At 38.2% G+C, this 27,243-nt stretch overlaps 1 protein-coding gene across 11 annotated transcripts in view; it reads left to right on the forward strand.

The window, feature by feature from the left end:
- The window catches only part of mast4 (microtubule associated serine/threonine kinase family member 4), a 71,314-nt gene that overhangs the window by 12,463 nt on the left and 31,608 nt on the right, over positions 1-27,243 (forward strand). For 7 of the 11 annotated variants that reach the window (XM_030148522.1, XM_030148524.1, XM_030148525.1 and 4 more), the window contains exons 2-4: positions 606-759; positions 6,151-6,284; positions 21,906-21,937. In XM_030148522.1, the coding sequence (XP_030004382.1) occupies positions 606-759; positions 6,151-6,284; positions 21,906-21,937 (320 nt within the window). Of the gene's footprint in view, positions 1-605; positions 760-6,150; positions 6,285-12,101; positions 12,156-21,905; positions 21,938-26,513; positions 26,763-27,243 lie in introns of those variants that run through there. The other 4 variants (XM_030148533.1, XM_030148534.1, XM_030148536.1 and 1 more) reach the window with 2 other exon arrangements.

A 27,243-nucleotide genomic window follows, 5' to 3' on the forward strand; every position in this document is an offset into this window, starting at 1 on the left:
ATTGTTATGCTGTTTGTGCCTCATGCAAGGTCATTATCCTCTAAGAATACAATAGGCTGGTGTAATGCATTATAGTGAGTGACTTATACTGTTATGAGAGGAAAAAGTTGTGAGCTGGCTAAAGATGCTCACCTATTGCTCAGACTGTCCCGTAAAGAAAATGTTATTACAATTAAAATCATCTGTAGCCAGTCATGGATACGGAAACTTGGCAAGCCTAGAGTGAGATAGCGGCTCATAAAGTACATTTTATTTTATGAGATATAGAAACCCCCGAATTCCCCTCCTAAATCATCTGAGGAGTTGAGTTTCTGCAGGTCATGTCTGGTCACTGATTTTTAAAATGAATATAAATCCACTCTGTGTTTTTTCCATTACAGTCCCTCTGTGTGAATCCACAGTAAAAGTAACTCATTTTCATATTGATGCAGTGTTCTTTCATCTGAGCTCCACACACTGATTAGCACATACCAATTAATGACTGCATTTTTTTGTTGTTGTAAACAAACCAAAGAAGAAAAACATTTGTTTCTTATGAGCTTGCTAGTCAAATAAAAAAAACTTTATATTCATTTCTCTAACCTACTGCTTCTCTTTTTCTCTAGTTGGACAATATCCTCTATCCTCCCTCAACATCCCTGAGGAAGTGCAGTAATCCAGAGCTGACCATTGGATTAAGTCCTGCTCTCAAGCTTAAACGTCATCTTAGTGATGATGGGAAACACGTTCGCAGAAGGAGCCTGGGTGGTGGTCTCACAGGTAATGAAGCTGTGTCTTCCATCTAGTTCAGGCAGCATCATTCGACTGTGGCAGCGTATTCATCACATGACATTCTCCTCTCACTACAACAACTATCAAACACACCATTTTAACTGCTACTCTGAGCTAGTGCTCTGTCATGTTATTCATCTGAAAGCTATGCTGCAGCTTGCTGTTCATAGGGTTACTTTGTATTTCAGAGCCTACCTCCACCTCAGCATTCACCTGTGGGTTTGGAGTCTAACCTCTCCACAGAGGAAAGGGAGTATCATTGCTCCCCACAGTTCCTGCTAGGTTAGCTTGCTATTTCCTTGTGGGGATGAATGAGGTCAGAGGATGGATGCCAAACTTTGCTGCACACGATCTAAATTTACCTCCGTTCACATAAATTCTGAGCGTTCTGCTGACTGGAATAGAGTCATGTGCAGTTGAGGTCTGAGGTTTACATACACCTTGGTCAATAGAAACAAAATCAGCTTGTCACAATTCTAAATAAATCTCATATCTCTCTGTTAGTTCCTTTTGCCCAATCACTTTATTCTGATGATATGAAGTTTCAGATTGAAAGCAGAGAGAATGTTTAACTTCAGCTTTTATGTTGTATGTATCACATTCTAATAGGATCAAAACAGTCCACAGTCTTCTCTTTCACCACCGCATGTTGTATGTTTCCCAGAGATAAATATTTATTTGCAGTGAAATTTTATGGGGTCATTGTTTTCAAAAGATGACTTCATTATGGACATTGACCAGTGAATCTTTGTCAGCAATAAATGAGAGTCATTTCACCAACAAAACATTTTAAGATAAGATAAGACCTTATTGATCCCACAAAGGGGAAATCCAATTGTCTCAGAAGCATTTACAGTAAATTGTGCTTTTTACTTCCACATCTTGTTGTTTTGAGGTATGATGGTATTTTTTGCTCTGATTTGCTGTGTTTTGAGTCTTCTGCCAAAATCCAAGCACAAAGGAAGCAATATAAATTTCAACAGTGGAGTTCAAAGCATCGAAAAACGACTTGAAAATGCTTTTCCAGAAGCTGCTCTTGTTGCTCAGGATAATTAGGATAATCCACAGACCCTGCTGTGAACAGTTCTTAGTGTTTCCTATCTTTGTGGGCAAAACCTTTCCCAAGGACATGTTCTGAAGCAAAACTGTGTTTTATATTTATGACTGTTGGCAGTAGCAGTAAGTAGTCAGTAGTGATAAACAGTTGCCATCAGTCACATAAACCTAACTTTAAAAAGAGAGGGTCACCTAAGGAAAGCAGCAATGACAGTACTGAACTTGGCAGAATACCACTGAAAACTTTATCACTAGAATTGTGCCAGTAATAACACATCATCTGCCAACACCAGAGATAAGACCCAAAATCCACATGCATGGCTAGATGGCATTCCTCTCCATGTTTCTTTTATCTCAATCACCTAAGGTGTGTCATACCCACAGGAATCAGTACAGCATTGGTTGTTTTTAAATGCACCTATCCATAAGTTTTTGAGCAGGTCCTCCTCCATTTACAACCATGTCTATTAGGGATGTAACGCTATACAGAAATTTCAGTTCGGTATGTGTTCGGTTAAGGGGTCTTCGGTTCGATACGTTTTCGGTACAGTGAATTAGGGGGTGTATGGGGGCGGGGCGCTCCATAACTAGGACATTTCTACAAAATATTGTTCAGTCATTTGTGCATTAATAGGCCCCCCACATGTTATGTATTTTTGAATGTTCACTGCTCCTTTATGGCAAACACTGTAATTTACTGAGTGTTTTTGAACACCTCACAGTATTCTCTGAGCTGCTGTGAACGTGACCTCGCAGTAACATCACAGCAGAAGCATGGTGAAGGAGAAGAGGATCAGGTTCATTTGATTTTGCCAGCTTGAGTTAAAAAATAAAACCCTTTTTGCTATAAAGGACTCTTTTGTGCCGCAAAGCTGCGACATACCACAAACCGAAAATGAAACTTAACATGCTTTGAACATCTGACCCAGCTTCTGTGCCTCTGTTATACTCTCTGTTGTCATGTTTGGGTTTTTTTTGCAGCGGCGCTGATAATTTGCCGCTGCTGAATGTATATAGAAGAAACTCTGCACATGGGTTCTGCTTGCGGCCATCCTGCTTCCTGAGTGTTTACGTTCTTCGCATAGGCTACATGTATTGATCGGTACACCTCCGTATTGTACCGACGGCCCCAAACCGAAATGGTTCGGTACAAACAAGTTCACCGTTACACCCCTAATGTCTATGCACTTGAATAAAAAAGAAAAGTGTAATTACTGACAAGGGAATATTTCGATGTGACATAATACCAGAAGCACTGCATATCTGTGATTGGGAATGTGTGTGTGGGAGCAAAAACCTGTCACTTTGGAGCTGTCAAAATCCTTTGCAGATCTGTGATTTATATTAGCGGTTAAGTAGAGAATTCTGCAACCTACCTGACCAGGCGAAATACAAATAGAGTTTCTTATGGACTCAAGAACACATACAGCTACATGTCCTACTTATGTCTTAGATCCAGGAGCAAAGGATGTGAAACAGCTTAAAAAGAAAATATAGCTGTTATGAAATATAGACTAGAGCCTGTCTCTGTTTGGATGAAGGAGTAGGTTTCTGTATCACAAGATAGATATGTCCTCAAGGGTAATTGCATATAAACAGGTCCTTTATACTGACTGTGGCTTTTTGTCTCTGAGAAAAAATATCCTCACCTAAGGCTGAGTTGTTACAGGGCCTTGGACTTTTTGTTTTTCTTAGTGAGATATAGTTGAAGAACTTTCACCTCACTGATTAAAGTGTTGACCTTTACTTAGTCAATGACATGATGCAGTGTTAAATGAATGCATTAGTCTTTATTTGTTAAGTGTAACCTCAAGTAAGTTGACTTTGTTTCTAATTTAAGACCAAATCTAATAGGCTCACTTCTCTTTCTCTTATGGATTTTAATCATATGAGGCAGTTGATGTTTTGTCATATTCAATGTAAAAGTTGAAAATGGAAAAAGTAAAGCAAAATCCCCAAATTCTGTGATCAACATCTCTCTAGAAAGTACCATTGGAAAAAAAAATGCATCACTGCTTACTAAGAATGATAAGAGAGAACTATATTTTAATCTCTTTAAGCAATTTGGTCTAAATGGGTAAAATTAATGTAAATACATGTTTTTAAATACCAGATATAAAATACCTTTACCCTTAGATGAGTATAATATAACTAGTACTTATGTGGTGTTTACCTGTGCTGAGGAATATTTACTGCATATAAAGCAGTGGGACAGGGATTGCACATATGTGATGAGATTATTTTATTTGTTCATTGTCATCATGCCATCTTTATTATAGGAGAGATGATGTAAAACAAGGAAATTGTCACAGGATTGTAAACGGAGCAGCCTGAATCTTACAAACACCTAAAAAGAAAAATAAGTCGTCATGTTGCAACACCACACTCGAAAAGTGTTGATTAATGCTTGAAGAGACATTTCCTTTTTGCCGGGATGTGATGGACTCTAGTGGGGGAAAACATTTGCCAGTAAGGAAGGAAGGATTACAGTATTCCCTCCTCATCCTGTTTGGTCTACCTTTAGTTCTTTGTATTTTATTACTGTGTAGATGTGAGGAAAACTAGCAAGCAGAAATGGGGAAAAATGAACACAATGTTTTATTTATCATTTCTCATTTTTCTGCAGAAAGAATACAAATGAAAGGGGTTTGTTTATAGTGCAAAGAACTGAATACTCAAAACTGAAAAAGTGTGAAAGTGCCCTGTAATATTTTAATTATGGATCCAGTAGCAGAACACTAAAGCTTTTGATATTCTGTTTTATCAGGAAAAGACATTCAACAACCTACCAGCACCAATGTTATGACTAGTTGGAGCATATAGGCTATAGTAAAAAGTCATTTGTGGTTGAGATTCATATACAGTACAGGATTAATTTCATAATTATTTATTGCATATTTGTTTTTTCATTGAGTAAATAACATTAGTAAGTGGCCATACATCATGTCAGGCTCCAAGAAGAATTCTTTCATCAGAAACAAAATTTACAAACGATACAATATTGTGAATGTCTGTCATATTTCTTCACAAATGCCTTGTTTCAACAGGAAATTAAAATATGCACATATAGATGACAGATTACACTCACGCAGGGGATTTTTAGTAAAAGATCTAAAGCAGATGCTGCAGCTTCTCCACAAGAGGGCTCCTGGTGCCATCTAGCTGCTGGTAGCTGACTGTGGACCTTTTCACAGTTTCATGAGGAATATTCTCACATGGATTTGTAGTTGCACTGTCTTTATACACGTGCGCTGTGTCATAGTTTGAGATGATGGTGCTTATGTAACATCATGCTGGTTGGGATTTCCAGTTATCTCTTAATGGGATTTTTACTTCCAGCCTAATTTAACCTTCAGGCATCCTGTTGTACTGGGTCACGACCTTTAGCCGTGTTGTCCTAATGAGAGCAGGCCGCCAGGATTAACTGCAATTATGAATGTGCCTTTTGTTTTTTGTCATTTGTGTGAGACTTTCTCATATGACATGAGCATTTCAGGCTGTTATTAGTATATCAGCGGCAGGGTCATTACCATCTGCTATTTTGACTCTGTTCTATGTGACAGTGAAAGAGTTCAACAAGAGTAAACTTTATTATAATCTTTATTCAGATCAGGTTCATCTTCTCCTTCACATCAATCCTGTTGTCTTGGAAATTTTTGTCTCCTGCAAAAGTGGAAATACAGAGAAAATTGTTGCACCCTGTCTTTGCTTTAATCTAGAATGTTACAAACATTAACTAAACTGGTTTCAATTGGCCATTGTTCCCAGTCCTGGATCATGTGTACCGCATGTTCTCACATGAACTCAGAATGTAACACAGAGCCACCAGGATTTGTCAGGTATGTCTGGTAGACCCTGTATTGAGACATTATTTAAGACAATGCAGTCGTGCATAAAATATGATTTATTTTTATAATTTAATGAATATTAGAATATGAATTAATCATGACCTGTCCTTACCATACACTTGATTGAATTTACAGTAGCAAAGCTTGTTAAAGACACACGTGTTTGCACTGGCTTTTAATACAAGTGTGTGACGTATTTGTTTTATCTTCTGGTTGTGTTTTAGATGTTTTAGATTTATCATATTTCTATGTATCCGCTTTTTATCAGTTTTACTATATCTTGTATTTATTCTTTTAGTATTTTAGCATATCTTGCATTTGTATCTGCAGATTTGCACAGCGCTTTGGGCACTTTGCATTGTTTTAAATGTGCTGTATCAATAAACTTGACCTTGACCTTTTTGACTTCCATATAATTAAGCATTTTGTGCCCATCCCATCTAAATCCACCTGTTACCCTCTTGTTGCCCTGCAGGAAAGTATCTCTTACTACCCTCCAGTGCCCAGCAGACACTAACAACATGGCAGCCGACATCGGAGATCTCTAACCTGCTTCGTGTGTGCTCCCTCAACCTTGGAAAGTCTGACCCTTCCCTCCCGTCCAGTCCGGTGAGCATTTCATAAGTCTTACACAGAGAAATTCTGACAGCTTTTGCACAAAAATGTCATCATTTTTTCTTGTTATTTTTGTTTAATGAATGGCTTATATGTTATTGTTTATGACCCCTCTGTCACTGCAAGGGTTTATAAAGCATTTTGTTACAATATTTTGAAAAGTGCTTTACTAATGGGTTTATTTCTGGAGATATAAAGTATTGCCAAGCCACATAATTTCAGTATTCCCATTCATCATATTTTGAGTGAGGCAACCATTTTAAATACCAATATGAATCACTAGATTACATGCGCTATAAATCAAAATGCATCTATGGCTGAAAACATGAAGTGGGAATAGATAAACACAATGTAATTTTCAAAGTCCCAAGTGACTGCTTCCTTCAAAGCAAATGAAGTCCTGAGCACAGATGTGACCTTCAGCCTGGTTTCACTGTGTTTCTTTAGATGGCATTGACAGATACACTGATGGACTTCATCCTGATCTTGTCTCAAGTGTGAGACGGGGAAATCGGACACATGGGCTGTTAAGCAATGAGTAATTTCCGGTGTCTGACTCGTACTGGTTAGAGAAAAGGTTAATTCAGTATAAAACATGTAAAGCTTGTGTTGTATGTATGCATATTTACCTGTATGTGTGCACGACCTGTGTGTTTTATCACATCATGGTCACCCTGTTTACTCTAACGGCATAATATCTCACTAAGATATGATTCTGGTGTCTGATTTTAATACACATCAGTAAAAACAGTTTTGATAAATAGAGTGAGCTTGAATCACACAACCTTGATTTAATATAATAATGGAAACCTCAGATGAGTTTTATGCTTCACTTGATATAACCACATGAACACATATATAATCTGTGGGGGGAAAAAAGCATTATATGCTCCAAATATCTCACCTTATTCCCTACACTGGAGGGCGCTAGTGCATTTTAAGTATTTGGAAATAAAGCACCTGCATCCTTGTACTTGTTACAGCAACAAATTAATCCTTTTAGTAATAGTGCCTGGCAGAGTGAATCAATACATCATGTTCTGCATTGTAATTGTCATTCAGCGGACAAATCATGTTTGAAGGATTAATTTAAATTAAACTGCTTGATGAGTTGGATGACTGTTTTCTTCATTTATTTACTTCACGGATTTTTAATGCTTCATCTGTCTCTATATGTTGTTGACAGAAAGATAAGATGAGGCATGAAACCAACTACACAACAAACTGACAGCAATTCTGCCATGAGTCATGAGATTCATCTTGCTCACGTACATCTCTAAAAAGCTGATACGTGTTAATTTTGAAGGTCTTTTGCTGCTGTCACGTTCTGACACGACATAATACAATAATCCTTACATCATCATGTGTTTTTTTTTTTTGTTCTTAATGCTGTGACTCTTAGGTTAACACCTTTTGGGAAATTACATGAAGAGAAGTGAGAACCACTCAGAGATAGTTTGTTAAACACAAGCTGAATGGCTGATGTGTTCCTACATTTTAACGGTATCTTTAAGAGTCAGCTGCACCTACACCTCAGGGGTGCATCCACAGCCACTGTATTATCCTACCTTTAGAACAGGCTCAGAAAGGATGGTGAATTGGCTGACCTTGGGAGAGGAGTGAAAGAGACAAACACATCAGCTTTTACTCTCTGAATAGAGGCAGCTTTTTTCACTTAGTCTTTAATTCTCAGTTTAAAAATGTTGATAATTATGAATCCCAGTTTTGCTTTATTTTGAAGGAATTAGATCTTATAAAATAGGGTGTTTTTCTAATACCAGTCAGTTATAGGGAGAGGACAGCGTTTGTCAAAAATTATGGCAGTGTTTCATTAAAACACACACATTTTGGCCTTCCTAACAATTTAAATGGACAGCTGCCAGTATACAGATTGTGTTGCTGCATTTCATGTGCTGAGCTTGAGATTGTTGTCAGTTCTAGCCACAGTCAAATTTAATTTGGCGTTTATCTCCTTGTCTGATGAAATTGAATTGGCTATTGGATTTGGTTACTGTTTATTTAATTTTGAACTGTAGCTGGTTTATGCTTCAGGCTATGTTTTCTTGTAGTGGAAATGTTACAAACGTGACAACATTGTAAATAATTAATTGACGGATTTCAAGGAACGTGTAGAGTTTTATTTGAGACATTTTCTTCATTATGTGCTACCAGTCGGACCAGTACTTTATATTAGCACATATTACAGCTCTTTGGAAATATTTCAGACCTCAAATAATTTTATTCAGTTCAAATCTCTCTACAGAAAATTCAGTTCTTAAAAGCTGCTAGCACTGAAATATTTTCCATTAAAACTAGAATGATGAAATGCTGTATTTGCTCCTGGTCTGTGGACATGAACTTGATAGCTGTTGTTACTGCTCCTTTGACATTAAATGATTCAGTAGACTTTTCCACTGAAGTCTTACTTCTGCTTAAACCACTAATGTTGCTTTTTAGGAATAAACAGGGAACTAAACTGTGAAAGTTGTGGCTTCCTTTATGTAATAAACACTGGAGTTTCTTATCCATGGGGACAGGTGAATTAATGAGCAGTGATGATTAACTGTCTTTGTTTGTTCAATAAAATGCTTCTGTTTGTTAGATTCGAGTTGCTTATCTCAAACTCTTATCACACTTAATGTTTTTGATAAGGATCAATGGTGGCATTCAGTATTCTCACCATAAATCTAACAATTTCTGTATCTGGTTTAAGACTGCTCTGGTCCTGTCGGCATGCCTCTCCCGCCTTTGCCTCAGAGGAGTCCTGTTATTGCTTTTTGACGCCTGCTTTTTCTCCCTCATGCTCTTCCATTATGCCCCTGGGTGTGCACGGTTCTTTGAGTAGTATGGAACATCTCTCTTGACTGTGATGCTCTTTGGCAGAAAATCAATATTTCACTTCTGGTGCGATATGGAGATAAGACTGTCATAATCCTGATGTTGTGCCTTTGCGGTCTCTCATTCTCCCTCATAATTGTAGTCAGTGATGTCCTTTACTGATATCATTGTTGTTTGAGCAGTTTGTAGCCGCAAAGGAATGGGCTCCAGTATATGTGAACATATAGCGGCATCGAGAGAAGTTACCCTGATGCTCTTTATTGATCTGTTTGTCTGTGGTCACTGTCTTTGCTCTGTGGCAGGTTTTGTTTGTAATGTGTATCCACAGTTAAATTTGTATAGAAGATATTGCATTGTTTTCTGTAAGTACACAGTATTGCACAGCTGTGCATCTTCATACAGTATGCACAACATTGTGCTGTGTTTTTAAGTCTACAGAGTAACATATTGGCCCTGCACAGTCCACGAGGCATGTCTTCCTACACATGTCTATGATACAAATGAACCTGCCACTCTAGATGCAGTAGTCGCATTTGAGGTGTTCAAAATCTGTCACACCTGCCTGTTGAAATACATTTTTCTCAGTGCAGGCTTTCAACTGTGATCTACATTTTGCACTGTGTGACTTTGTGTTTCTTTTGTACAGAGAATATATTAAAAACTAGCCTCTTGGATTTTACATTTTGACTAAAGCTGAGATTATTTTCATCTTATGAACTCACACATTTACATGGATCTTCCAATGTGTCCAAAATTGAAAAGTGGACTGTTATTGAGAGTCATGTATCGCATCTATTGGTTGCACTTGTTGTCAAGGTTAAACATGTGCCTGATCCATTAGGAGGCTGGTGGTACAGGGTCGTATTATGGCTGGATATTGTCAGCCCTTTGGCTTTGGACAGATGGATTTTTTGCTTGGCTTTATGCGGAGGGAGATCGACAGAGCTGTGAAACCTGGACTCTTTCTTTCTTTACCGCTCTCTTCACAGGCCATATCCCTCCTCTGCCTGCCTTACATCTGCAGGTTGCCTCTTGGTCTGATAAGCTCAGGCAGAGCAGAGGCTGTGGGTCACTCAATCAGCACTCCCTGCATGCTTTCAGTGCCAACTCTCCCTTTTTTCTCTAAAGGCAGAGGAAACAACCTCAGCTGCCCACCTGCCAGGAGCAAATGAGTCACCAGCAACCCCTGGACATCTCCCAGAGGTTATCCTGTGGACCAGCCCCATGGCCACTGGCATAAGCGGTCTGCAATCTTGGCTGTTTTCATACCAGAAATGACTGCAATTTTGTGTTTAGTTTATTTTTCATTAGTAGCAGTAATGGTATTATCCCCCTGTTAGTGCTACTCTTCCTAGGTTGTATGCAATTGTAAACACAGTGGCTTAAAGCTAGATTAAAAAATGGATTTCTTTATTAAATGAGGGGAATGACCCTCCCCTGCAGCTCCTCATCTTCATTCATAGTCCAATGTGGAAATTTCTTAATTGTTCCTTTAAGCAGCCGCAGACTGAGCAGTGACTCGAGACTAGTCGGTCGGACATAACAGGATTCTTTAATTCCCTCAGGTAATCTGGAGGACATTGTTCAAGCTGAAAAAGTTGACTACTGTAATCCTCATCCTCTGAGGTCTTAAGGCTTTTTTCAAAAACAGCCTGATTACCGACATGCAGACCTGGGCTTTCTACTCACTGCTTTCTTATCAGCACAACAGCACAAATGACTGTCAGCCCAGCTGCTGCAACAACCCCATCAGTTTTCTGTTGTACAGGTTTCAAAAAAGGAAAACTTGATGTAGCGGTCACCTGTCTGACAATGCTGCGACCCTCCACAACACATAGTGGCTAGCTGTCATTCCCGGCCATGCTCGCAAAGAGAAATCATTTGAGCTTGGCTGGAGATGAGGAGAATGGAATGGGCCCACTTAATATTCACAGAGCAGTACCACAGTGAATGGAAATGAGTGAGAGAGAGTGAAAAAGAGAGGGGGGGGGCAAAGAAAAACACAGACTGAAACAGAATGCAAAATTGCAGGATCGAATCAGCAGCATGGCACTGGAAACAACTTATTTTCCAAATGCTAATAATTCAGTAGGGTGTGGGGACACTGAGTTAGTGAGAGTGAAGATCTGTGGTCACTTGCTGACTGCCTCAAAGCTCATCTCTGTGAGGAGCCGTAATAGACAGAAGCAGTGCATGAAATTGTTGGAAAGTGACACAGGATATGCAGTTATGTACATAACAGGGAAGTGTGGTTGATTTCGAGCATGATAATGATTCAGAACTGGCTTGTCTGGAGTGATGGAAACCTTCATTAATGCAAATCTGCCCACAGCGGTTACATTACATTTTCAAAGCAGGTTTGAAGGGTCTTCAGCAGCAACATTTTTTTACTTAAACAGTGTGCATGTCTATTTTTCTTCTCCTTCTCCCAAATTAATGACTCTGTGACTCACTGACTGCAATAAGACCAGAGGGGTCTGTAACCCTTCCTGCTGCAGACAGGATGCCAGATTCATTGTTGAGCTTCAGGTAGAACAATGCTGGGAAGGATATCCTCTCATTTTCATGGTCACCTAGGGTGCCCAAAAAGCGAGAAATGAGTCTTGGGGCTCCCACTTGTCCCTGGCAGCCCCCCACCACACACTCACCCCCACCCGTTGCTACGGTAAATTAGAACTGCTTATCCTTTCTCTTCTACCTTACTCTCTCACTCTCTCACTCACGCACCGTCTCTCTCTCTCTCTCTCTCTCATCTCTCTCCGTCTCTCCTCTCTCCATTTCCCTCCTTGACTCCTGAAGTTACAGAGGAGAGGAACAAGAGGAGGTGTCAGCTGACTGCCCCCATCCAATCAGATAACTTCTGGTGGAAGTGTTTAGCAGCTGCTAAGATCAGATTTAGCCTGAGGGAGGGAGGGAGCAGGAGGCTGGAGCGAGGCAGTGCAGCATGGCTATGCGCCGGTAGGGAGGCATGAAGTCGGACTCTTTATCATGGACGAGTCCAGTATTCTGAGGAGACGAGGGCTACAGGTAGGCAAGGAAATGCAGCTGTGTCTAAGTGTGTGTTTGCTGTGGTTAAAGGGTGACTTGTGTGTAATTACAGCTTGAAAAGCTCCTTCACTGGTTGCAGACCAACAACACACTCAGGACTTTGAGACCTTTTTGTGTTAACACTTGCAGCATAGAGTAACCAGTACTTGAGCTCTGCTGTTGTATGTTGTCTCTCTACATGTGTGAAAACTGACTGCACATTTTCCAGTAGGTGTCTTTAAAGAAGGTGATTACTGTGACACTTGACTGAATTGATACTTATTTTAATCCCCACTACTTCAGTACAGATGTATTATAATAGTTTGTGTGGTTATTTGTATGAACTGAGATAATGTACTTTTCCTTAGAGCTTTTATCAAATTGGATTTGTCTTTGTTGCTGGCAGAGGGACAGAAAGCTGTGCATTCACACATCTGGATTGATTATATTATGTGAAGGGCTTTCTCATGCTTTATTGACTTTTTATGATAATGTACAATGTAAGGTTTTGGTCTTTCTGTCAAAAAATAAATTGAAATGTAAACTGAGTTTAAAAAAAGAAGTCATAACAATTGATGGACCTGATCAAATTATTGCTGCCAGCATTCTGCTGTAATACGAGACATAAATGGGATTGAGAAAGAAGCAGACAATATTAAAATGTGAAAGTGCCTGTATCTTAAACATGTCACGTCGTTTTTTTTTTATTCAACACCTTTCAGATATTATTCATTTTCTTCAGCTGAGCCAGGAAACTGTTCAGTGGGTGTTATAGTAAAGCATAAATTGGACTGGAATTACAATTTTGCATACTCTATTTTCGCTCTGGAGCCACATGGAGACCAGAGTAATGGATAGAAATATTTACAAGGAAACCTTTTAGGGTCAAACGGCATCTTTTACACCTATTCTGTACGATTTGTCTGAGGATGCCATTTACAGATGAAGCTAAAAAATCTGTCCATTTTTTTAATACTCATTTGTGTTTATTTATGTTGTTTAATGTTTGAATTATTACGATGTTGAGCGAATGTGTAGAACAAAGCTATTAACATCTGACTTTTTTGTTCAGTGTTTCATGTTTCAATGTGGTCTTTTGTGATTTTTCAACTTTCAGAATATAAGACAGTAGAAATGCTGACATTTAATTTATGCTCTTTGAATTTTTGAAGGGTTTAATAGGTTTCTCTGTGGAAAGCAGACTAGTTTCCTGTAATTGCATTTATCAAAACCTTCCAAACAGCTATTTTGTGCACAGTTGCCCTAATCTCTCCCTCTCTTTCTGACACATTGTAACACATTTCTTTATGGTAGACTTTATACTTCTTTATTCATCCAGACCAAACGGTTGTTCCTGTGGTTCGACTGCAGCAGTGCTCTAACTTTCACATTCAAAAGGAAACACGGAAGTTAGTTTGTCAGGCAAATGAATATAGCTGGTTCAGCTCCACAGTTCCCTTTCATTCTCAGGGCAGGAAGGGATGACATCATTCCAGTTGGACAGTGTTTATGTTGGGTGGACTGAAAGAAATAGACTTTTTGTTGAAGCCACTGTTTGCCTTTTTAACAGTAAATTTACCAGACACTTTGCTTCAGGAATAAATTATAGCATTTGAGAATTTATGTTATGAAATTTGTATGTTGTAGTCATTGTTCATTGTCACTTTCCATTATATCTTCTTTCAGCTCTTTCCTGTTTTCAAAGGCAAAATATTATCAAAACTAATTCTGGATTCCCTGCAGTTTAGCTTTTAATCACATATTTCAGCAACTTCAAATATTTATCCTGTCTGAATTATTCATCAGTTCACTTTTTGTATGAGAAATGTGGAGAAAAGCAGCATAACTGGCAAAAATACTTTCAAGAGAAAAGCACTGAACATAATAATCAATAATGTGAAAGATTTCACTACCTCACGAACAGAACAAAGATATCATATGTTGTGGATCGATCGCCGCTCATGCAGACAAGTAAGCTTCAGCGCAAATGTTGAAGCCTAATGAATGTGACAGTGCTTAGATTTTATTTTTAGACTTGTTGGAAAAACAACCGCAGACTAACAACAATACGCAGGAGAGTAAGTGTTTCCCAGTCTCAGACCCATTAATGAGTTTTCTAAATAAAGTGTTCAGTTAAAGTGTGTCGTTCAGTTCAGCTTGGTTCACTGGGAAACTATCGGTGTGGTCGGCCTCTGGTTCGTCTCTAGACAAATAAAAAGGCAATTTGATTGATTGGGTAAAATGATGTATTTATGGTACTTGAGGAAACACATTCATGTATCATGCCATTTCTCTTTTTGTGCATTTGCCTGTTTCACTTTGACTTTATAGACTGAAATGTGATGCATTTCTGTAATTTCTTTGTTCAGGTAATTGCTTCTGATTCTATCAGGGAGTGTTGGCAGTTTGAGTTTTGCAGGATGCCAGTGCACTTATTTCATAACGATCAATATTTGCTTGGTTTTTCACCTGAGTCTACATGTTTGTGTGTGTTGTAACTCATGCTGACCTCCATGATGTAAATATGTGCGATTGTTGTTATTCTTGAAGATCTACTGTACATTCTAAGTAAAATTCTTCCATATAACTCTCTAAATTCTGTATCTGTAACGGTATCTTACAAATATAAAAAACTATTTCAGTTTCCACTCGCTCCCATCTCTCCATTAATTTTGGTGTTAAGGATCAGAAGGTTTGGATTCTGCATTGCTGCCATGTTTCCTAATTACCTGCAATTTGTAGCAGTCATATAGATTTTAATGTGGCCTGTAGCAGCCCACCATGTTCTTCATCTTAATTAGGTGCTGGCTGTCAGAGGATAGTGCATCACGTTGTGAGCTTTACTGTACCTCTGACACATAACAGTGCCTCATATAAAAGGTAGCCTTCCAAACCAGCATAGTGACATTGTGTGCCTCCAAAGAGTCATTTGTGTGAAGTACTGTGACCAGCTGGTGGGATGCAGCCTCACTTACAAATCATGACGGTTCAGTAACAGAAAGCCTGTTTAGCTGTGTGTATGTGTGCGTGCGTGTGTGTGTGTGAGCAGTATTTTAAGGAAAACCTCCTGAATTCTGTTTTATATTGAATTAAAAGGAGTAAAAAAAAAAGTTTCTTCCCAGCAGAAATGCAATCATAAAGAGATTTTTTTTTTGTGTCTGCAAATTTGGCGTCACTGACAAAGAAACACCAGAGAATAACTGTCTGGTGTTGTAATAGTAATGAGTAATAAATGCAAATTTTTATTTTTTTTTTAATAACATAAATGGGGCATGCCTCCTCTCTGCTGATGTGTGTTTGCGCAAGATGGGGAGTTTTCATCATCTCAAACCGCACCTTATTGATGCTGTGAAGATGCTCAAAGGATGAAACTGTCCTTGTACGTGAACAATTCTAAGAGACGTTCAGAGGAACATTTGCTATTTCAGACATGTTACATTAAATAGAATTTAAGGTTCCCATTGTGGCTGAACATGTTTATATTCTTCCAAAATGTATTATTTCTTGTGTTTCAGTATTGTCTGAAGTCTCCGCTCCTCAATAACAGACACCAAATAGCTCACACTAGGGTAATACTGGAGAAACTTGCAAGGTGTTTGCTAAAACTATGTACAATAGCAGCCCCTAGTGTGGATTTCAGGAGTAGTAGTTTCATTTTGATAGAAGATGGGCATGATGTGAAGATGATGAGCTATAATTTGAAGAATCAAGCTATTTAGTCTTCTATGAATAAAACATTTTTCTCCCTTTTTAAATATATTTATTGTTATTTAATTCTCATTCTAGCAACTCCTAATTCTATAATTTCCTTTAGTGTCTGCATCATACTGTTGGGAATGTTGCATCATAACCTGATATTCTTTTGTTGGGGTTTTTATTGTTTGTACCCCAGGCCAAATGTCTGACACCCAACTGAAGACTTGCTTGTATTAGGTTTCATTTGTGCCAAAGTGATGTTGACATGGTTTGTGTATGGGTTTAATGGCAATAATTCATGGCTTTTTTTCTGTTTTGTCACACACTCCATTGTACATAGATAGTAATGATTACATGGCTTCCTGTGACAGAAGTTTCTGGGGTCCTCACAACCTGGACTGATGTCAGACTTCTGTTCTGCCATCTCTAGCTGTTAATCCCTTCTGTTGTCTGCGTTTTTATACATGACTTCTGCTGTTTGCATTTATTGTCAAACGTCAACATATTTTGAACTACGTTTAACGTTAAATAAAGGCATCATCATTAATAACCAGTAGGGCTGCACGATACTGGAAAAAACTGACATTGCGATATATATTGTGGTATGAAAAATTACTCAGGAGGATATAATAGCTGTGTAGTGCCGACGTAAATGGTCAAACAAATTAGTTGTTATCTCTCGTTGTGGCAATAGGTGCAAGGCACTGTCAACACAGAACACGCGTTTCAGTATCATCCTTCTTGTAGTCAAAATAATTCCAGATAACTGACGTTGCTTTTCTTTTTGGCACCAAGTCTTAGTTTTCGGTGATTTTCTCTTGTTTGTTGCTCATTTTTTCAATGTTGTAACCAGTGACTCACTCCATGTGCAGGGCCAGGGTCTGCTTCGGCAAACTGATTAAGAATGATTGTGATTGGTGGATCGCTGAGCCCAATGTCAGGTACCCAGGCTGAAATTAGATGAGAACATTTGACTTCATTTCGCCTCCTACGTTGCAGGACCTGCAATGTGACTATTGTATACGTGTACATTGCGATGATGATGCTCAAACGATATATTGTGCAGCTCTAATAACCTACAACAAAAACTAAATGACAAGATTGTTTGCAGCAGCAATAAATGTGCAAACACAGAGTACCAGTAAAACAGAACTCTATTTGTATGAGATGTTTTATGTAATGTTAAAGCAGAGCTTGGCAATGAATCCATGGTTCCCTTTGCCCATTGATAATTAAAACCCTGTGAATGTATCTTGTTTATGTTTCTTAACTGAGTAATGACAACCAGTATCTGAATTTGTCTGGAGCTGCTACAGTTGTGAACGTCTTCATTTATTCATGTTTACTTTTAGGTTTTTATTATCATGGCATCAAAAGAGAGTCTGCTGTAAAGGAGATAATTAAAGAGAAAAGAATGATGTTCAGTGTCAGTCGGCTAATGAATTGTCTCTCTGTCTATAAAGGATCGGATGAGTCAGTGGATTAAGCATTTATGACACCTAACATCCTGCTTGGAACAAAAAATGTGGCAATGCCAAGAGATTTAATCAGCTTTCTAACGGAGTCTGTATGCTTTCCTGTTGAATATCCCCCTGCTGGTGCAAGAATCAAGCTGTGCATAATGCTGGATCATATTACTTCAGACAGTAGGTTTGAGTTTATTGATGTAGTTGTCACTTTCAGTAATAGTCTGATGCGTGCGTGTAACTTGATCAAAATTCTAGTTATTGAATGCGACTGTCTTTGCTATGTAAGGTCAGGGTTTGCGCTTTGAGATGACCTTCAACTGGTTCTATATTGTGTGGCCTGTCCACTTCTATACTGAACATGTGTTTGGAGTAGATAGCTGGTTTTCATTGATCTGTTTGACCTCTTCTAATCTCTAGATACACTTGAGGTGTCTGACTTTGAAACAGCATTTAGATCTGATAAAGCCAAGATTTCATTTCCTGTGATGTCGATTGCTAAACTCACCCTGCGTTTTGTGTCTACATTAAAGCAGAAAACCACTGAACATCGAATGCACCCTCATGAATGTGGAAAATGTGCATCTTTAGTCACTGTCATTTCTTGATGCTAAAGCGTGTTCTTGGTTCCTGTGGGTAATCTTATGCAAGCTAGTCTTTACTGTGTACTGATAAACAGTGGCTTTGTGTGACAGGAGGTTACAACACTCATAGCTGGTTCTTCTCTCGCTAACAGGTCTGACTTCATCGTGACTGCCAGTTTGTTGATCTTCTGGTTTCCTGTGTGTAGTATTTTAGACAATATGTCAAACATTTGTCTTGCGATTTAGTTTCCACTTGTGTCAGTCAAAATTACACATAGTCCAAAGCTGCAATTTGAGTGTTGGAAGAGGGTTGCCAGCGCTGAATCAGTGTAGCCTCTGATTATAAGGATGTCAAGTGGATCTGGTCAGTCATCCAGTCTGGTGTGCTTGATAATTACAGCACACTGAACAAGCATTGCAGTGCAAAAGGACAAATGGGGGGGCATTTACCTTATGTTACCCTGATGTCATTCAAGGTGTTGATGAATGACAATGAGACTTAATATGAGGATGTGGGTTTTCCTGCTAGTCAGCAGCATACCACAGTTAAAGCCAAGTACACTTTTGATCTTCAGATGTAGGAAAATCCAAAATAAATCAAGGGGAATTATTAATGAAGGCCTTTTTATGAAGAGCACTGCCACAGCTTTGATGTGATGTCTTGGAGATGTTGTTTCTAGAAGTCATTGACATTTCCCCCCCTGTGGAACAATACACTCTCTCTCATGATCATGTCAAAAGTCTCCCATGCATTGATGCCTAAATGTATGAGGTTTACCTTTTATTGGCTCACCAGTTTTTTTCCCGCATAGTCTCGAAGATGAAAGCACCTCCCAAAATCAATTTGTATTACAGACTGTCAGCCTTTGTAAAATGTCAGTGATAATTAAAAGTTGATGGAAATATCATCCATCACATGTTGCTCTGATGTAGTTACACATTTTTTTCAGGCAATTCAATTTAATTTTAAACTAATATTAATGTTAATGAAGTTAGCTTTCACTTGGAATATGAATTTTTGGTGCAACTATATACCTGGATATATTATTTTTGTCATAGTGTGTGTTTTTGAAATGAATAGATTCATTTGATTTCCTGTGTGTAGGATTGGGGTCTCTTCCTTTTTAAGAAAACTAGACAAAGATAAAACTAAATATCGCAGAGACAGAGCTGAAGTTTGGAAACTGTCTCACAACACTGTTTCATTAAAACCATGTCATGCGGTGCACTTCGAATGCGCTTTCTCGGATGCTTGCTTTCAGTAATAGACCTCTTTCTGTGCACAAGCTTGACTACTTAGAAAGGTGTCAAAACTGTCCCACATCAAAAGTATAAATATGCAAGTCAATCAAAGACATTTATTGACTTATTGTAATTTTCTTCCGACAGCATATTTTGATTTTTCACAAATACATTGCACAAAGCATATATGGAATAACTTGACATATTGGTCTCATTATAATGTAGCTGCTTTCATCTTGTCTTTGCGTTGCTGTAAACTTCACACTGTGATTTGCTTTGCTGTGATTGGTGGGTCTCCAATCACAATAGGTCATTCCCTGCTGGTAATTAGTGTTGTGTGAACTGTGGTCATGTCTCCCAAGGAGCCTCTCTGCCCTTGGTCTTCAGCCGGCAGCAGGGGAAGCCAGACATTAAGCCCTAATTGATAGCAAAGGGAGAGTGGGGGCTTAGCACTTTTTCTGCTGACTAGAGCAGCCAATACACATCATTGGCTCTGTGTCCTACACTGTTTTAGACAAAGACCCTTATCAGGTTATGAGACAATAAAACATGTAATCGTCAAATGGTGAGAAAATGCATCCTTTGCCTGGTTATTTATCAGTGCTATTGTACAGGGACCACAGATCCAGGAGGGAGACATATTTGTTTCTTGCTACTGACAGAACAGCACAGAGAGGCACAGGGATGTTGACTGCAGTAATTAAACAAACACTACTGTTAACTCCACCGGGATACAGTGCTCTCTACAAGGTGTGTTTGTCTGTTACTGTGACTGATGTTGGTCTTTGGCTTGCATGGCTGTCCATGCATTAGTGTGGCACTAACACATGAACAGATGTCGCAGCACCACAAACATTTATTGTTTTTTACTTATCATTCTCAAAGCTTCCAAGGCAGATGAGAGGAATATCATCTTGACAAGATTTGTTTAATGAAGTACATCACTAAAATTCTTTAGGGAATTAAATCACTGTTTGTCTACACCTTAAGTAAAGCAGGGTGATGGGACCAAAAATGTCCTCCTGTAAAAATGGTCATTAGAGGATATCAGTAATTATCACCATAAATGTCAAATCATTGGTTCTTTCACCTTCAAATGTTAATATTTGGTCCTGAATTGAAGAAACCAAGTGGGTATTTGTGGCTTTAAACTATTCATAAAATGATGCAACAAGACTGGGGTAAAAAAAAAAAAAGGATGAATAACGCAAGAGGCATAGACGACATAGACTAAAACAACACAAGATGAAGACGGTGTAAAAGATGTAAGAGGAACATATATCACTTTAACTGCTGATCTACAAGCTACAAGGAAAAACTACCCAAAATGTCCTCCTGTAAAAATGGTCATCAGAGGATATCAGTAATTATCACTATAAATGTCAAATCACTGGTTCTTTCACTTTGAGATTTTAATATTTGGTCCGGAGTTGAAGAAACCAAGTGGGTATTTGTAGTTTTAAAGTATTTGTAAAATGATGCAACAAGACTTGGGTGACGTGAAAAACGATGAATAACGCAAGAGACAGAGACGACATAAGACTAAAACAACACAACAAGATGAAGACAGTGTAAAAGGAATAATAAGATGACCATTATAGCTGCTGATCTACAAAGAAAAGCTACCATGATAACCATGATGCTACCATGATGATGAAATTATATTATGATGATTATATGTATCTAACTTTAACATGGTTAAATGTTGCATTTTACAAAGTACATTTCTATAGTGGTCTGACAGTACAATTATACTCCAGGACAAGTAGGGACAGATGTGGCTTTTAGCAGGATTCCATTCAAGTATATTGCAAATTTTAACAGAATTTCTAAATAATTGTAAAGGGCAAATGTACATTTATATGTATTTCCATCCACTACCAATAGAATAGAAGACAATTTATTCATGCCCATGGGCGATTTTCAAGATATCCAGCAGCTCACATAAAATCCACATTATATGAATCCAAAGAGTTTAGATGCTCATGGAGGTGTTTTATCAAAACCATGAAACTCAACTTGTGTAAATCATACAACAGTTTCAAACTCCACATCTTGGTACAGTTGGCATTTCCCATATAATATGACATTTGTTTATTTTAGTATATTTATTGGTACACATATGCAGACTCCTAAATATTCCCTAAATCCCTTTCCATTGCACTTATTTACATTTTTCTTTTATCAATACACTTTTCCACCTGTTTTTTTTTTTTTTTAAATGTGCAAATTGAAATTGCATATAAAAATGGGAGTGGCACATGTTTTGTTAAATACATAAAGCATTTTCCCCAGTGTTTCCTTTCCATTATATGCTCAGTATTGTATGTATCGAGAGAACTCTTACATCTATTATACGCATTCTGTTTACATGTAAAGCCAAGAAGTGTTTCATGACTGCAAGGACTTTGTGATATTGCATATGTTTGCTTGCAGTATTATCCTTTAAGTAACAAGTCTGTGAGAACGCATAATCCCTTGAAAAAATCAATGAGGACATTGTTTCACTGTGTTTCCTCAGTACACAAAGCAGACCCTGACCTCAGCTTTACTCTGCCTTCCACTGTTGGCTTTTGCATTGAACAGTATAGCATTATCATTATAGTAATTACTCCACTGTTCAATGTGAAGTGAATGTGTTAGTGTTGGTTAGATGAGAATAAATGTTTAACATTAGCACAACAGACAACCTAGTGAATACAATACTGTATAACAGATGTATGATTTTTTTATGCTTATACTTCTTCTCCTTTCTCTTTCAGAAAGAGTTGAGTCTTCCCAGAAGAGGAAGTTTGTAAGTACCCATCTATTCACTGTCTGTTAACTTGAATAGTTACTGTTTAACAGAAATGCCGTATAAATAAACACTATTATTATCTTTGCTTTCAAATTGTACAATCAAATAACTATTGCAAACACAATAATGCAATGCATAATAATAATTCAACCTGTCACAACTTTTAAACTTGATTTGACATTTTTAAAGGCTTACATTTCATTGCAGGTGCACACAGTACTGAAAATACATGCAAAGTTTTCATGTAAAACAATAATAATGTAAGAAATTGAGAGTTCCAGTGTGTTGATACGGATATTCTAATATCATATCATATAGTTAAGTCAAGCATCATATATACATAACTTGAAAAATTTAATATTGTCAGTGTTCTTTATATTGAAAACCTTATTATTTTGATGTCACTATTTCTGCTGCTCGTCCATCTGACCATATTAACCACGGTTCAATTAAAATGAGCAAATGAAGTGCATGATGTGCTTCAGTTTTTTCTCTTATTGAAAAGATATTTTATTGAAGTTTTTTTGGACACTGCACGTCCTCAGTCACACTTCATTAATCATTCTGCTCTAGGTTTAGTCAACAAAACAGCTGTAAATTGATGTAAATAAGCCTCTGATGAAGTAAAACGCAGTTTACTTTGAAGGAGTAAGCATTATTTCCCCCTGGAGATGGATGATCATGGAAAAAGACACTTAATATTTTCCATCTGAATTGTGTAGTTGCAGTCGGGGTCAAATAGAGAGTACATGAATTTGCTTTTCTTCCAACAGTGTTCTTGTTTTTGATTTTGTTACAGTGAAATACATAATTAACTGTCTCTCAGAGGATGGCATGATTTTCCTCAGTAACATGAATCTCAGATTGATGTATTGTACATGATTTAATATGACAATTTATATGGGAAATTCAGACAAGAGCATGATGAGCATGCTTTTAAGCCATCTGTTGACATCACTTTTTAGACCAGTTTGATGTTTTTTGTTTTGGTGGAGTCAGATTTACCCATGACACCTTGCTGTTAGTGTTGTCACCTCACCAGTGAGGGCACCCAATAGAGATGAACCTTTAGAAACAGGCTGTAATGAGATCAGCAACTGCACCCATTTATATTTAGCGCTGAAGCCTCCAGTGACCTTGGTAACCATAGTAATAGTGTTTGGATATTACAAAGTTGATATGGCAACTTCAGATTCTTCGTGACTACCATTTATTGAATATCAAGATGTTAGCACTCTAAATTTGTGGTCAGAAAGATGAGAACGTTGATCATGAAGTAAAGTTGTGTCATCTTGTGTAAAATAGTATATTTATGTCTTTGGGTTGTGATAACCTGCAGTTGGTGACAACTGCAACACTTCCCTCCTTCACATGAGCAGAATGCAGAGCAGGAAGATGCTGAAGTTTCCACTTAACATGTAGATCGATAATAACTACTAAGCCTGAAGATTTAACTTTTCTACTTGCTTGTGTTCTGAAGTTAGATATGTGAAAGTGCATGAGAAGAAGTCTTCACTGTGTGCACACTGGCCTGGTTTCCCTGATGCAGAATACTGAAATCTCACAGTGGCAGAGAGCCATCTACTGAACATTTGATGGCATTTACATGGTGGTTGGTGTCAGCATGTGAGTCAAGTAACAACGTTAGCCTTTTCCCACAAACTCTTTCCATCCTCAGGGAATGTATTAATGTATTATCATTTCTCCATGGCCACAAGAATAATTGTACCTTTTAGGCAATGTCATATGTGGAGTTGTTTTCAACATGAGTCATTCTGGTAGAGAGATTACTGCAACCTATTTATACTTTGACCTTAATAGCTGAAAGTCCCTTTGCTATGTCTAATTAAATACCTGAAAATCAATCATGTATATGTGTTGGCAGCTCAAGACACTGGATTTGTTGACTGTTATTTCAGATTATATTCACATTTCTCATCATCTACACAAAGACACAACCTGTTGCAGTTTGAGTTTTATGGTACCAAAGCATTTGGGCTTTTGCCATGAAACAGGTCATAGAAGATGTTTACTGTAGATTTTGTTACCATCTAGACATGCTGCCAGCTAGACTTCATAAACTCAGCAGTTTACTGAGTTGGGTCTTCATCTGCACCATTTCAGTGCACTGTTTGATTTCCTAAGTTATGAATGGATTTACTGTACAGGTGGATGGTAAAGTTTGGGATAGATTTTGTGTAACATATTTGTAAATTGTACTTAATGTTGATTATTTTCATGTTGCATATTTTTGGAGAAAGTATTTGTGCAAAAGGTGTCAGGAGTTAACCTCATTGCCATCTACTGTAGATATTCTAACAATGAGTAACGATATATTTTCTTTAAATAACAAAAAAATAAGAGTAGCGCTCCACAAAGTTAATTGAATGATTTCAAACTAAACAATCGTTGCTGCTCTGCAAACTGAGATGAGTCACAAAGTTATTCTCACTCCAGGTTCAGCAGAAGTCACGCATTAATCTGAAAACCTTTATGAATCATCTGCCTCAACCAAAGGGCCTGAATCATCAGCACAAATGAATCCACAGCAAATGTTTTAATACTAAGATTTCTGTTTATATTGTTATGACATATGTGAAATGTAAATGGTGTACTGGTGACTTTATGGGCAGCATATTCAATATTTCCTGAATTCTTTAGCCCAAAAAAGAAAAAGCTGGAACAGTGTAGAAAATGCAAATTAAAAAAAGCAGTGATATTAAATATTACTATGTCTTTTACACATTCCACAAAAGCATTGGTACTAAAGCATTTACCACTTTTCATTGTTATTTTTTTCTCTTTCTCTCTCAATGTTACGGACTATTTTCAGTTTTGATCGATTGTTTTCTGGCTGCATGACCTGAGGACAAAACAATCAAAAATACACCTTCCTCAACTATATGACGACAGAAACACATGACAGTTACTTCAATACAAGAAACTAACAAAGAAACACTACAAGCCCAATTTCTGATGTGCAAGAAATGATCAGGATTTTGCACTTTAAAATTTATTTATTTTTTCACAATTCTTGGTTAAAAAAACAACTTTGATTAGTCAAATTTATTCCAGCACTAGATGAAGTATTTCAGATCATTTTGTCCCATTCCTCCTGCAAACAAATCTTCAGGTGTGCAGGTGTACAAGATCTTCACTGTCGCATTTTGTGTTTTAAGATACTCCACACGTACTTTCTACACTAGTGGGTTCAGCATCAGGCCAATCCAACACCTGCATCATCTTCTGTCTCAGTCATGCTTTTTCTAATGTGTTTAAAATGTAGTTTGATATTTTGCACAATAACTTTTCCAGGGAAGTCCATGCATATTTCAGTAAAACACTGCTAGTGTACTTTTCAGCAATAATGGTGCATCATTGAAGTGCCATAAACTTTTGCGATCCATCCCTGACACCTCCAATCCTACAGATGTTGGCCACACCTCTGGTCACATTCAGTATAAGGCGTATGTTTTATCAGCATTACAGTTTTCAGGAAATTCTGAGGCCGTGTTGTTGAATTTTTGTTTGTAGCCTACTCTTGACCTGCTCTACTCTTGTAACTTCTCTGCTTCATCTTATGCTCCAGTTCCTACTGCCTCATATGCTGGTGGAAAGTGCAGTGTTTGGTGTCATCTCCACTAGCTTTTTGCTCTTCAAACATGCACATGGTAATAAAGAATTAATTGGTGAACTGAAGAGAGGCAGAGCTGAGTGCTGTCTTTCTGATTTGCTCTGCTTTCTATGTTCTTCCAGATTTAAGAAAAGCATCATTGTCTTGTCACTTGTACAATTTCAACTGTTAGTTATTGTTGATACAGAAGCTTTAAGGAATCCTAGAAACACTGCACAGTTGTCAATTTTACAGCCTTCTTTCAAATTCTTTAAACAAAGACCTTCCTTTATTATGCACAGGTAGACGTGGAGTGAGTTTTTTTTTTTTTATTTAATAGAATGGGTTAATGGTTTGGCAAGAAAACATCTGCAGCCTTTTTGGCTCAAATTGAGAATGTTACTGACTTACTTAACATGCTTAAATACTTTGGATGTCATTCTCCAAAATCAAATCTAAGCTCATGTTTCATCACCTCTTAGTTCACTCCTCTAATGATGTAAAATGTTTTTTTTTTTTTTTTAAACTCCAACTGCAAGGTGTACTGTCAGGTGTATCATTTTGCTAGTTTGTTTTGTTACAGCCAGGTATGTATTGTATATGTGCATGAACGGATGTGGACTGTCAGGTAGTGGTGCAGTATGTTTTTCCTTCGTAGATGACATCATCTCCGTGGTTGCGGTGACATTGCATCCTATGGCGTGTGCCTCGTGTTAGCATCTGTCAAGGTGACTGTATGCAGAGGAGAGCAGACATAATGTAGAATGAATTTATTTAGCTTTGCTATGTAGCAATTCACCAGATGGTGGTGGAGTTGTTCTTGGGGGTGGGTGTAGGGGGTACACAAGTATGCATGCGTTGTGAAAGAGCAGGGGGCGTGTATTAGGGGAGGGAAGAAGGGGTTTGTCCTGCCTCCATGCCCTCCGCAGGCAGCTGAAGATCTCATTTGACAGCTTCAAGGTGGAACAGGGGAAGACCAAAACAAGAAGCGTGGCCTCCCTTTTTCTCCCCCTCCCTTTTTGTGGGGGAAGAGAAAACCAATCCGCCTCATCGCACTGTGGTGGCTAGGTTTGGCTCTTTGTCAGTGCAGGGGGGGGGGCAGCAGGCAGGCAGTGTGAATGCATATCATGTCCACAATAGAGCAAACGAGCACAGTTCAGCCATGAAAGCCCAGCGGGAGAGGCTGAGAATTCCAGGGCTGACGCTAGAGTGAGTATTTTCCTCCGTTATCCTACCCAGCTGGGAGGACAGCTCTGCAGTGTGTAGCTTCATCTGTCTCTGTATCTTATTTGTTGTCTTTCACTGTTGCTTTAAGCCCTGTGCAGCGTTAGCATTAGCAGCAGCAGCATCTGCAGGAAGTCTAATGTCAAATTCTTCACAGCTAGCCATCAGCAGCTTTCCTGGGCTTGTGTTATGCGTGTGTTTATGTGTCCACACATTTAGGTTTTCATGCATGTGAGTGTGATGCTGTAGATGGACAGATAATGTGTCACACAAAGGAGTGCCGCAACTGCACAACATGCCTTTTTTTTTTTTTTTTTTTTTTTTTTTTTTTTCTTGCTGTGACACATACACATAGTCTGTGCAAATGTAGAGAACACACACACACTCATAGCACACCTTTCATGACTGATATGGCTGTGTTGTGATCAATACTGTGAAAAGCAGTGAATCACCGAAGGGGTGTCTG

The sequence above is a fragment of the Sphaeramia orbicularis genome, chromosome 12 (genome assembly GCF_902148855.1).
Source record: "Sphaeramia orbicularis chromosome 12, fSphaOr1.1, whole genome shotgun sequence".
NCBI classification, from domain to species: Eukaryota; Metazoa; Chordata; class Actinopteri; order Kurtiformes; family Apogonidae; genus Sphaeramia; species Sphaeramia orbicularis.